General features: G+C 51.2%; 1 protein-coding gene across 1 annotated transcript in view; it reads left to right on the top strand.

Annotated features, from left to right (window-relative positions):
• The window catches only part of TMF1 (TATA element modulatory factor 1), a 130,051-nt gene extending 117,689 nt beyond the window's left edge, over positions 1-12,362 (top strand). Inside the window, exons 16-17 of the mRNA XM_075321398.1 lie at positions 8,117-8,242; positions 9,905-12,362. Coding sequence (XP_075177513.1) covers positions 8,117-8,242; positions 9,905-10,048 — 270 coding nt within the window. The 3' untranslated portion in view covers positions 10,049-12,362. The remainder of the gene's footprint in view (positions 1-8,116; positions 8,243-9,904) is intronic.
• Positions 12,363-12,949: the final 587 nt, after the last annotated feature.

Genomic DNA, 12,949 nt, shown 5'->3' with positions numbered 1-12,949 from the left:
CCATCTATGAGACTGTCGGCGCACCGTTGGCTCCAGCATTCTCACCCTTGGGGCACTCCAAGCTATTTCAGCTTGTCTTACACAGATTGACACGGTTACACGTACATCTGTGCCGCAGGTGGCATCCTTAACCTCTCAAATGTCTGCATTTGTTTCTTACGCGATTCAGGTTGCCCTAGACTCTGCGAACCGTACGGCAGTAGCCTCCGCTGCTCCGTGTTTTTAAGCAGAGCCTGGTCTGCTCGTTAAGTGAATGGAAGGCAGATTCTGCTTCCAAAAAAGGGTGCTTAACCAGTTGCCCTTTTTTCTGCTGACCGGCTGTTTGGTGAGCGTTTGGATGTAACCATTAAACAGTCCAGGGGTAAGGATTCATCCTTTCCTCAGCCCGGACACAACAAACCCCAACAGAGCAGGAGGCAGTCGGGGTTTCGGTCTTTTCGAGGCTCGGGCAGGTCCCATTTTTCCTCGTCCAATGTGGACTCAAAAGGATCAGATTCTTGGCGGGCTCAGTCACGCCCAAAAAAGAGACAGTCTGAAAACCCGCTTCCAAGGCGGCGTCCTCATGACTTGCGGCCTCCTCTCTCCGCATCCTCGGTCGGTAGCAGGCTCTCCCGCCTTGGCGATATTTAGCTGCCATAGGTCAAAGACCGTTGGGTGTGAGACATTCTGTCTCACGGGTACAGGATAGAGCTCACTTCTCGTCCTCCAACTCGATTCTTCAGAACTTCTCCACCTCCCGGCCGAGCCGCTGCTCTTCTGCAAACAGGGTGCACTCTATAGGCAGAAAGAGTGATGACCCCCGTTTCTCTTCAGGAACAAGGTCACGGTTTTTACCCCAAATTATTTGCGGTGCCTATAAGAACGGGCCGTTCCGTCCCGTTCTGGATCTAAAACTGCTCAGCAAGCTCGTGGACACCAGGCGGTTCCGGATGGAATCCCTCCGCCATGTCATCGCCTCAATGTCCCAAGGAGATTTCCTAGCATCATTAGGCATCAAGGATGCTTATCCACACGTGCCGATTGATCCAGAGCACTAGCGTTTCTACGCTTCGTTATAGGAGACGAACACCTTCTGTTCGTAGCTCTACCTTCCGGCTAGCGACAGTCCCACTGGTCTTCGCCAAGGTCAGGGCAGCAGTAGTCACAGTCCTGCACTCTCAGGGTCACTCTGTGATCCCATATTTAGACGATCTACTTGTCAAGGCACTCTCTTAGGAAACATGCCGACACTGCCCGAACGTTGCGCTGGAGGCTCTCTAGAGTTTTGGGTGGATCATCAACTTTTTAAAGTCAGATCCGACCCCGACCCTATCGCTAACATATCTAGGCATGGAGTTTCATACTCTCTCAGCGATAGTGCAGCTTCCGCTAGACAAACAGCATTCACTACGGGCTGCAATCTCTTCTTTAAGAACCAGTCGCACACATTGAGACGCCTCATGCACTTCCTACGTAAGATGGTAGCAATGGAGGCAGTTCTTTTCGCGCAGTTTCATCTGCGTCCACTACAATGTGACATTCTCCGCCAATGGGACGGGGAGTCGACCTCCCTCAACAGAGTCGTCTTTCTTTCTCAGGCGGCCAAGGAATCTCTACGGTGGTGGCTTCTTCCCACCTCATGGTCAAAAAGAAGGTCCTTCCTATCCCCATCCTGGGCGGTAGTTACGACAGACGCGAGTCTATCAGGGTGGGGAGCAGTTTTTCTCCACCACAGCGCTCAGGGTACGTGGACTCAGCAAGAGTCCACCCTTCAGATCAATGTTCTTGAACACAGAGCAGTGTATCTTGCCCTACAAACTTTCCAACAGCAGCTGGAAAGCAAGCAAATCCGACTTCAGTCGGACAACTCCACAGCGGTGGCATACATCAACCACCAAGGAAGAACGCGCAACCGGCAAGCCTTCCAGGAAGTCCGGCAGGTTCTGATGTGGGTGGAAGACACGGCATCCACCATATCCACAGTTCACATCCCAGGCGTGGAAAACTAGGAAGCTGCCTTCCTAAGTCGCCGGGGTGTGGCCGAAAGGGTATGGTCTCTTCACCCGGACGGGTTTCAGGAGATCTGGCGCCGCTGACAGAGGCCGGACGTCGATCTAATGGCGTCACGGCACAACAACAATGTGCCAGCTTCATGGCACGGTTTCACAATCATCGAGCTCTGGCGGCAGACGCCTTAGTTCAGCATTGGTCGCAGTTCCAGCTACCTTATGTGCCACCTCTGGCATTGTTGCCCAGAGTGCTGCGCTAGATCAGGACCGACTGCGGCCACGCCATCCTCGTCGCTACAGATTGGCCGAGGATGTTGTGGTTCCCGGTTCTGTGGTGCCTCACGGTAGGCTAACCGGGGGCACTACCAGACCATTCAGACTGGCTGTCTCAAGGGCCATTCTTCCATTTGAATTCTACGGCCCTCAACCTGATGGTGTGGCATTGAGTCCTGGAACCTAGTGTCGTCAGGATTACCTCAGAACGTGGTTGCCACCATGAGACAGGCTAGCATACCAACGTCCGCCAAGATTGACCACTGGACGTGGAAGATATTCTTATCTCGGTGCTCGGCGCAGGGTGTTTCTCCCTGGCCGGTTGCATCGTCTATGTTTCCTTCCTTCCTGCAATCTAGGTTGGAAAAAGGGTTGTCGCTCAGTTCCCTTTAGGGACAAGTCTCAGCGCTATCTGTATTTTTTCAGAAACGACTTCCTCAGGTACGCACGTTCCTACGGGGAGTTTGTCTTCTCAGCACTCCGTACAAGCGGCCGTTAGAGCCCTGGGATCTGAACAAGGTTCTAATTGCTCTCCAGATGCCGCCTTTCGAGCCTTTGAAAGAGGTCTCCCTTCCCGCTTTTCTCGGGAAGTGGCCTTCTAGTAACGGTCTCGTCTCTTAGGAGAGTTTCCGAGCTAGCAACGCTCTCATACAAATCTCCCTTCCTGGTCCTTCACCAGGACAGGGTAGTTCTGCGTCCGATTCCGGAATTTCTCCCTAAGGTGGTATCCCACTTTCATATCAATCAGGATATCACCTCACCTTCTTTGTGTCCTCGTCCAGTCCATCAATTTCAGAAGGATTTGCATCTGTTGGTTCTGGTGAGAGCACTCAGGTTCTACTTCCCGCATGGCGCTCCTGCGCCACCCGGATGCACTCTTTGTCCTTGTCGCTGGTCGGCGTAAACAGTCGCAAGCTTCTGAATCCACCCTGGCTCGGGGGATCGAGGAACCAATTCTTGAAACCTACAGTTCTACTGGGCTTCTGGTTCTCTCAAGGCTGAAGGCCCATTCTACCAGAGCCGTGGGTGCATCCTGGGCATTACGGCACCAGGCTACGGCTCAGCAGGTGTGTCAGGCACCTACCTGATTGAGTCTGCATACTTTTACCAAGCATTTTCAGGTGCATACCTACGCTTCGGCAGACGCCAGCCTAGGTAGATAAGTCCTTCAGGCGGCGATTGCCCACCTGTAGGAAAGGGCTGTTTGACGGCCCTATCACGAGGTATTCTTTTACCCACCCAGGGACTGCTTTTGGACGTCCCAATTGTCTGGGTCTCCCAATTAGGAGCGAAAAAGAAGAAGGGAATTTTGTTTACTTACCGTAAATTCCTTTTCTTCTAGCTCCAATTGGGAGACCCAGCACCCGCCCTGTTTTCTCGGGGTTTTTCCTGTTTTTTCGGGTACACATGTTGTTCATGTGGTATGGTTCAGTTCTCCGATGTTTCCTCGGATTGAATTGGTCTTTAAACCAGTTATTGGCTTTCCTCCTTCTTGCTTTGGCACTAAAACTGGTGAGCCAGTGATCCCACTGGGGGTGTATAGCCAGAAGGGGAGGGGCCTTACACTTTTAAGTGTAATACTTTGTGTGGCCTCCGGAGGCAATAGCTATACACCCAATTGTCTGGGTCTCCCAATTGGAGCTAGAAGAAAAGGAATTTACGGTAAGTAAACAAAATTCCCTTCTTTCTAAACGCCTTAAGGATACACGTTATCCTTTTCCCCCTGACGTGGTCAAACGCTGGACCCAGTGTCCAAAAGTGGACCCTCCAATATCCAGGCTTGCAACTAGATCCATAGTTGCAGTGGAGGATGGGGCTTCACTTAAAGATGCCAATGACAGACAGATGGACCTTTGGTTGAAATCTGTCTATGAAGCTATCGGCGCGTCGTTTGCTCCAGCATTCGCGGCCGTGTGGGCGCTCCAAGCTATTTCAGCTGGTCTGGCACAGGTGGACTCTCTCATACGTCCAGCAGTGCCGCAAGTGGCGTCCCTAACTACGCAAATGTCTGCGTTTGCGACCTACGCTATCAATGCGGTACTGGACTCTACGAGCCGTACCTCAATGGCATCCGCCAACTCTGTAGTTTTGCGCAGGGCCTTGTGGTTAAAGGAATGGAAAGCAGATTCTGCTTCTAAAAAATGTTTAACCAGCTTGCCATTATCTGGAGACAGACTGTTTGGTGAGCAATTGGCGGAAATCATTAAACAGTCCAAAGGTAAGGACTCCTCCTTACCCCAGCCCAGATCAAGCAAACCTCCACAGAGGAAGTGGCAGTCAAAGTTTCGGTCCTTTCGAGGCTCGGGCAAGCCCCAATTCTCCTCGTCCAAAGGGACTCAGAAAGAGCAAAGGAGCTCTGATTCCTGGCGGGCTCACTCACGCCCCAAGAAAGCAACCGGAGGTACCGCTTCCAAGGCGGCTGCCTCATGACTTTCGGCCGCCTCCCTCCGCATCCTCGGTCGGTGGCAGGCTCTCCCGCTTTTGCGACATTTGGCTGCCACAGGTCAAAGACCGGTGGGTAACAGACATTTTGTCTCACGGGTACAGGATAGAGTTCAGTTCTCGGCCTCCGCCTCGGTTCTTCAGAACTTCCCCACATCCCGACCGAGCAGATGCCCTTCTGCAGGCGGTGACTTCTCTAAGAGCAGATGGAGTGGTGGTCCCTGTTCCTCTTCAGGAACAAGGTCAAGGTTTTTACTCCAATCTCTTTGTGGTGCCAAAAAAGGACGGCTCATTCCGTCCTGTTCTGGACCTAAAACTGCTCAACAAGCATGTGAACGCCAGGCGGTTCCGGATGGAATCCCTCCGCTCAGTCATTGCCTCAATGTCTCAAGGAGATTTCCTAGCATCAGTAGACATCAAGGATGCTTATCTCCACGTGCCGATTGCTACAGAGCACCAACGCTTTCTACGCTTCGTGATAGGAGACGACCATCTTCAGTTCGTAGCTCTGCCATTTGGTCTGGCGACAGCCCCACGGGTGTTCACCAAGATCATGGCGGCAGTGGTAGCAGTCTTGCACTCTCAGGGACACTCTGTGATCCCTTACTTGGACGATCTACTGGTCAAGGCACCCTCTCAAGAGGCATGCCAACTCAGCTTGACTGTTGCACTGGAGACTCTCCAGACGTTCGGGTGGATCATCAACTTCTCAAAGTCAAATCTGTCACCGACCCAGTCACTAACGTATCTTGGCATGGAGTTTCATACTCTCTCAGCGATAGTGAAGCTTCCGCTGGACAAGCAGCGGTCTCTACAGACTGGGGTGCAGGCTCTCCTTCAAGATCAGTCGCACTCCTTAAGACGCCTCATGCACTTCCTTGGGAAGATGGTGGCGGCAATGGAGGCGGTTCCGTTTGCGCAGTTTCATCTGCGCCCACTTCAATTGGACATTCTCCGCCAATGGGACGGGAAGTCAAAATCCCTGGACAGGAAAGTCTCCCTTTCCCAGACGGCCAAGGACTCTCTGCAATGGTGGCTTCTTCCCACCTCATTATCACAGGGAAGATCCTTCCTACCACCGTCTTGGGCGGTGGTCACGACAGACGTGAGTCTGTCAGGGTGGGGAGCAGTTTTTCTCCACCACAGGGCTCAGGGTACGTGGACTCAGCAGGAGTCCACCCTTCAGATCAATGTTCTGGAAATCAGAGCAGTGTATCTTGCCCTACTAGCCTTCCAGCAGTGGCTGGAAGGGAAGCAGATCCGAATTCAGTCGGACAACTCCACAGCGGTGGCATACATCAACCACCAAGGGGGGACACGCAGTCGGCAAGCCTTCCAGGAAGTCCGGCGGATTCTGATGTGGGTGGAAGCCACGGCCTCCACCATATCCGCAGTTCACATCCCCGGCGTAGAAAACTGGGAAGCAGACTTCCTCAGTCGCCAGGGCATGGACGCAGGGGAATGGTCCCTTCACCCAGACGCGTTTCAGGAAATCTGTCGCCGATGGGGAAGGCCGGACGTCGACCTCATGGCGTCCCGGCACAACAACAAGGTCCCAACCTTCATGGCACGGTCTCGCGATCAAAGAGCGCTGGCGGCAGACGCCCTAGTGCAAGATTGGTCGCAGTTCCGGCTCCCTTATGTGTTTCCACCTCTGGCACGCTTGCCCAGAGTGCTACGCAAGATCAGATCCGATTGCAGCCGCGTCATACTCGTCGCTCCAGACTGGCCGAGGAGGGCGTGGTATCCGGATCTGTGGCAGCTCACGGTCGGCCAACCGTGGGCACTACCAGACCGACCAGACTTACTGTCCCAAGGGCCGTTTTTCCATCGGAATTCTGCGGCCCTGAACCTGACTGTGTGGCCATTGAGTCCTGGATCCTAGCGTCTTCAGGATTATCCCAAGGGGTCGTTGCCACCATGAGACAGGCTAGGAAGCCCACGTCCGCTAAGATCTACCACATAACGTGGAGGATATTTTTATCCTGGTGCTCTGCTCAGGGAGTGTCTCCCTGGCCATTTGCATTGTCTACCTTTCTTTCTTTCCTGCAATCTGGGTTAGAAAAAGGTTTGTCGCTCGGCTCCCTTAAAGGTCAGGTCTCGGCGCTATCCGTCTTTTTTCAGAGGCGTTTGGCACGCCTTCCTAAGGTGCGCACGTTCCTACAGCGGGTTTGCCATATCGTACCCCCGTACAAGCGGCCGTTAGATCCATGGGATCTGAACAGGGTACTAGTTGCCCTCCAGAAGCCGCCCTTCGAGCCTCTGAGGGAGGTTTCACTTTCTAGACTATCACAGAAAGTGGTTTTTCTGGTAGCGATCACATCTCCTCGGAGAGTGTCTGAGCTAGCAGCACTATCATCCAAGGCTCCTTTCCTGGTCTTCCACCAGGACAAGGTAGTGCTGCGACCCATTCAGGAGTTTCTCCCGAAGGTGGTATCCTCTTTTCATCTTAATCAGGATATCTCTTTGCCTTCGTTTTGTCCTCATGCAGTTCATCGCTATGAGAAGGATTTACATTTGTTAGATCTGGTGAGAGCACTCAGAATCTACATTTCCCGCACGGCGCCCCTGCGCCGCTCGGATGCACTCTTTGTCCTTGTCGCTGGCAAGCGCAAAGGGTCGCAGGCTTCCAAAGCCACCCTGGCTCGATGGATCAAAGAACCAATTCTTGAAGCCTACCGTTCTGCGGGGCTTCCGGTTCCATCAGGGCTGAAGGCCCATTCTACCAGAGCCGTGGGTGCATCCTGGGCATTACGACACCAGGCTACGGCTCAACAGGTGTGCCAGGCAGCTACCTGGTCGAGTCTGCACACTTTCACCAAACATTATCAGGTGCATACCTATGCTTCGGCGGACGCCAGCCTAGGTAGAAGAGTCCTGCAGGCGGCAGTTGCCTCCATATAGGGGAGGGCTGTCTTGCAGCTCTAACATGAGGTATTTCTTTACCCACCCAGGGACAGCTTTTGGACGTCCCAATCGTCTGGGTCTCCCAATAGAGCGCCGAAGAAGAAGGGAATTTTGTTACTTACCGTAAATTCCTTTTCTTCTAGCTCCTATTGGGAGACCCAGCACCCGCCCTGTTGTCCTTCGGGATTTTTGGTTGTTTTTCGGGTACACATGTTGTTCATGTTGAACGGTTTTCAGTTCTCCGAGGTTACTTCGGAGTGAATTTGTTTAAACCAGTTATTGGCTTTCCTCCTTCTTGCTTTTGCACTAAAACTGGTGAGCCAGTGATCCCACTGGGGGTGTATAGCCAGAAGGGGAGGGGCCTTACACTTTTTAGTGTAATTGCTTTGTGTGGCCTCCGGAGGCAGTGCTATACACCCAATCGTCTGGGTCTCCCAATAAGAGCTAGAAGAAAAGGAATTTACGGTAAGTAACAAAATTCCCTTCTTTTTTTTTTTTTCTTTCAGCTTGAAATTGGAAGTTTGGAAAAAACTCGCTCCATCCTCGCTGAGGAGGTCGTCAGGGTGAATAATCTGAATGACGATCTGGAGGAGAAGGTGAACGAGATCCCAAAACTGCGGCTACAGATGAGGGTATGTATCTGTCTGGTGGGTCACAAGTGGATATCCTTATTGGACACATGTATACTTTTACCTTGTAGGATAAATAGGTGGTCCGGGCTTTAGATATGGATGACCTTGTCCTTAGGATGGGTCTTCAATATCTGATCAATGGAGGTCTGACGCCGGCACATCCACCAGTCGGGTGTTTGCAGCTCCAGATGTAAACTGGGTAGTGTGGCACCGCAGCGTCTGACACTGTGTTGTGGCCGTTCTTGGACAATTTTGGTTTTTCTTTCTTCCTTTAATATTTTAGGCTTAAAAAAACCAAAACAAAATATACTTTTCAATTTATAAGATGCACTGGATTATAAGACACACCCCAAATTTAGAGAGAAAAAAAGGGGGGAAAAAATATGGGGTCTGTCTTATGATCCGATGGTGTCTTACCAGAGGAGGGGCAGCAGCGGTTGTGGAGTGGGGTCAGAGGAGGCAGGGGTGGTGCTGGAGTAGGGTGATGCTGCGGGCAGTGCAGCCGGTGTCCCAGATGCTCGCTGCGGGCGGTGCAGCCGGTGACCCAGATTCTCGCTGCGGGCGGTGCAGCCGGTGTCTCAGATTCTCGCTGCGGGCGGTGCAGCCGGTGACCCAGATTCTCGCTGCGGGCGGTGCAGCCGGTGTCTCAGATTCTCGCTGCGGGCGGTGCAGCCGGTGTCTCAGGATCTCGCTGCGGGCGGTGCAGTCGGTGTCCCAGATGCTCGCTGCGGGCGGTGCAGTCGGTGTCCCAGATGCTCGCTGCGGGCGGTGCAGTCGGTGTCCCAGATGCTCGCTGCGGGCGGTGCAGTCGGTGTCCCAGATGCTCGCTGCGGGCGGTGCAGTCGGTGTCCCAGATGCTCGCTGCGGGCGGTGCAGCCGGTGACCCAGATGCTCGCTGCGGGCGGTGCAGCCGGTGACCCAGATTCTCGCTGCGGGCGGTGCAGCCGGTGTCTCAGATTCTCGCTGCGGGCGGTGCAGCCGGTGTCTCAGATTCTCGCTGCGGGCGGTGCAGCCGGTGTCTCAGATTCTCGCTGCGGGCGGTGCAGCCGGTGTCTCAGATTCTCGCTGCGGGCGGTGCAGCCGGTGTCTCAGATTCTCGCTGCGGGCGGTGCAGCCAGTGTCCCAGATGCTCGCTGCAGGCGGTGCAGCCGGTGTCCCATATGCTCGCTGCGGGCGGTGCAGCCGGTGTCCCAGATGCTTGCTGCGGGAGCTGGGAGGCATGAGGAGCATTCAGAAACTGTCGACGGTGCAGGCTTTAAAGAAATGGCGCCCGGATGCAGCGCGTGCACAGATGGAGCTCTTAAGCCGAGAGATCCATCTACGCACGCGCCGACTCCGGGCGCCATTATTTGAAGCCCGCACCGCCGACATTTTCAGAATGGCGTCTTCTGCCTCAACACTCGCAGCCAGCACGGCGCACAAGGCCCGCAGCATCCCCTGTGACCCCTCTCCACCTCCCTCCCGGTAAGCTACATTCGGATTATAAGACGCACCCCCTCATTTTCCTCCCAAATTTTCGGGAGAAAAAGTGCATCTTAGAATCCAATAAACACGAATTCTTTAACCCTTTCATGACCTTTGATGTACTTGTACTCAATATATTTGGCACCTAGAATATGGGATCCATTACAAATCCTTTTTTTTTTTTGTGCACATTTTCAGGATTTGGACCAGCGATACAACACCATCCTGCAGATGTACGGCGAGAAAGCCGAGGAGGCCGAAGAGCTGCGCCTGGACCTGGAGGATGTAAAGAACATGTACAAGACCCAGATAGATGAACTATTACAACAAAGACTGAATTAGTTTATTAGAAGAAGCCGCGATCTATTCCCCCAGAAGAGATTTTAATCAGAAAACTTTATTCCCTTCTGTAAATGTCAGCCCTAGTCCTCTGTATAAACCCTGTACATTCAGAGATGATTTTTATTTGCCGCATGTCCATATGGCGTCCTGATTCTCTCCCTTTAAGGCCTGATATTGCTGTTTAAATTATTATTTGTGTAGTATGTAAATTTGCTTGGGTCTTAATCAAGACATTTTTACGGTCCCTAAAATACAAAAACACTATATATATGAGCCGCAATTATTTTTTTTTATTTTTTTTTTTTTTTGTTATTTGCAATTGAACCAGCGAGCGGTTGTTAAAGGGGTTGTCTCAATTTATTAAATTAATTGCAAAAGTGCTTTGAAAAACAAGCAAGTTTGCAATTTACAACTTACTAAAATCCTCTCCCTTCTCAAACATAGAGACATTTTATAGTTTACTGCTCGTTGCCTGGGTTACCGGCCACCGCTGCTGACTTTCAGAAGTGGCCGGTCTTCTAGGCACAAGACCTGAAACTGGACAGATCACTGGATCCCACCAGCTTCAATGCCCCTGTGCTCTTTTGCCCGTAACATGGGAGGGAGATGAGTTTGGGATCAGCAGCACAACCATTGCCGGTTCTCCGAACGGTCGATCTTTAGGATCATGCTTTTCCGTTGCAAGCAGTAAGGCTACTTTCACACTTCCGGTTTTTGCAGTGCGGCTCAAAAACCTATGCAACGGATGCAGCGAAAAAAAACGGATCCGTTGCATAAGTTTTTCCATACGGCCCATCCGTTTTTTTGACGGATGCGGCTTGATACTGAGCATGCGCAGTGCAAAAAACCACATCCGGCGGCCATAGGCTTGCATTTTAAATCGTGCCGGATCCGGCGCGATGCGTTTTTTTTTTTGTCGCACAAAAAAACGTGCCAGGCAACTTTCCATCCGGTCGCCGCATGGGCTAAATATGCCGCATCCGGCAAAAAACGGACGCAACGCAAGGCCATGCGGCACAATACGGCGCTAATGCAAGTCTATGCCGAAAAAAACGCAACCGGCGGCAAAAAAAACCCGGTTGCGTTTTTCCTGCAAAGCACCGTATTGCGCCGCACAGCAAAAACTGGATGTCTGAAAGCAGCCTTAGCCGCCAGATGAGAAGTGTGCGCCTAAACACAGAATATGAGCACGCCCCTTTAAACTTCCACAGCCCTAAGTTGCAAAAGATATAATGTACAATGACTGGCGCTAGATATTATGGAGTAGGTATATTAAAGGGTGTGTATACTTTTGTAACCGGTTTTATTCCTATATTTGTTCTAAAACAACAAATGAATGAACTTTGCTAATAATCCTACTTAAATATACTTTCTCTCTCGCCTCATTGGGGGGGGACACAGGACCATCATGGTCCTGTGTCCCCCCAATGAAGGCTCCGAGAAAAAGATTTTACGGTGAGTACACAAAAATCTTACTTTACCGTTTAGTGTTTACAGGTACTGTGCAGAGCCATGTGTCCCTATTGATACAGATAAGCCCTGCGTCGTCTGATCTGCTAGGCAATCTTCCTCTCATCTTTCCCACATTTCTTGCTAATACCTTAGAAAAAAAAAAAAGTAGGAGGGGGAGGATCAGACAACATAGGGTTTGTTTTGTAGTCTGTTACCATGGAGACACATAACCTGTATAGGAGCTGGGGAGACAAAACCAGTAGAAATTAGGAATGGAAAAAAAAAAGTATTACTTAAGTTGAAGAAAGACCTAGGTCCATCTAGTTCATCCTTCCTCCACCAAGTCTACATTTTCTCCTTAAGTCACTTATTACCAACAGTCGTGTAGTGAGGAAATCATCCAGCCCTGATATAAATCTGTTATAGTATCTGCCATTACTACCTCTTGTGGTCGGCATTCCACAGTCTGACTGCTCTAACTGTAAAGAACCCTTTCCTATTTAGCTGCCAGTGTAAAAAGTAAAACAAAAAAATGTCAATATGGACATTTCCTTTTAAGAAGCTTATTTTTTTTTTCTGTTCCCGGGATTGTCACCAGTGACCTCGGGCTGATGTAGTGACTCCTCTGCTTACAGCCAGGTAATAACCTATTGTATTGTTCCCACGTCTCCCAGGACCAGATGTAACAGATGTGAACGACGCCCAATAATTTACATTTGATGATGAAACCCTTTAAAAATGGTTTAAGAATCCATCTTATAATTTTCTAGTTTGCACCTTTGCACTTTAAAGGGGGGTTCTCCGCTATGGACGATCCCCACTTGTTAGAAGGGTCCTTGACAATAAACTGATGGTAAAGTGACGCTGTGCGATCAGGTGTCATTTGTGGGGAAAGCTTGGAATGTGTTGAGTTTCCCTGCAGCGCCTCCGCAGGGGAAGCTAAGAATTACACGTCGACTGGTCATATCAATGGGTTGTCTGCCACGCAGGAGGTCCGAGGGGCGAGACGTTTGTAGCCGCTCTCCACAATGCACAGGATGAACATTATGAACACAAATGTTTCGTTAAAACCTGGAACCAAGGTGTCGCCCTGACCCGGTGTTGTGCAGAAAACTGTGCCACCTACACCGAGAAGTATCCGGACTGCTCCAGTGGGAGGAATGGCACCAAAAGAGGACTCTACTTCATCCCTATTGTGATGGGGTTCCAGTAGTCGGATGCTACTCATCCCTTATTAGAGGCATGCTGTAATGAATTTCCATTGGTAATTGATTTAAAAGAGATGTTCAGCTTGCAGAACAAGAGGTGACATGCTCCACTTATAGCAGATACTGTCGCTCCTTCAGAGTCCAGTGGTGGCGGCTTTATACCGCTCCATCCGACGCACGGCATTGTGCTTGGTGATGTACAACTTGGCATTATGCTTGGTGATGTACGGCTCGGCATTGT

This window comes from Anomaloglossus baeobatrachus, chromosome 8 (genome assembly GCF_048569485.1).
Source record: "Anomaloglossus baeobatrachus isolate aAnoBae1 chromosome 8, aAnoBae1.hap1, whole genome shotgun sequence".
Classification (NCBI taxonomy): Eukaryota; Metazoa; Chordata; class Amphibia; order Anura; family Aromobatidae; genus Anomaloglossus; species Anomaloglossus baeobatrachus.
The sequence above is the reverse complement of the archived record's forward strand: the minus strand, read 5'-3'. Positions and strand labels throughout refer to the sequence as shown.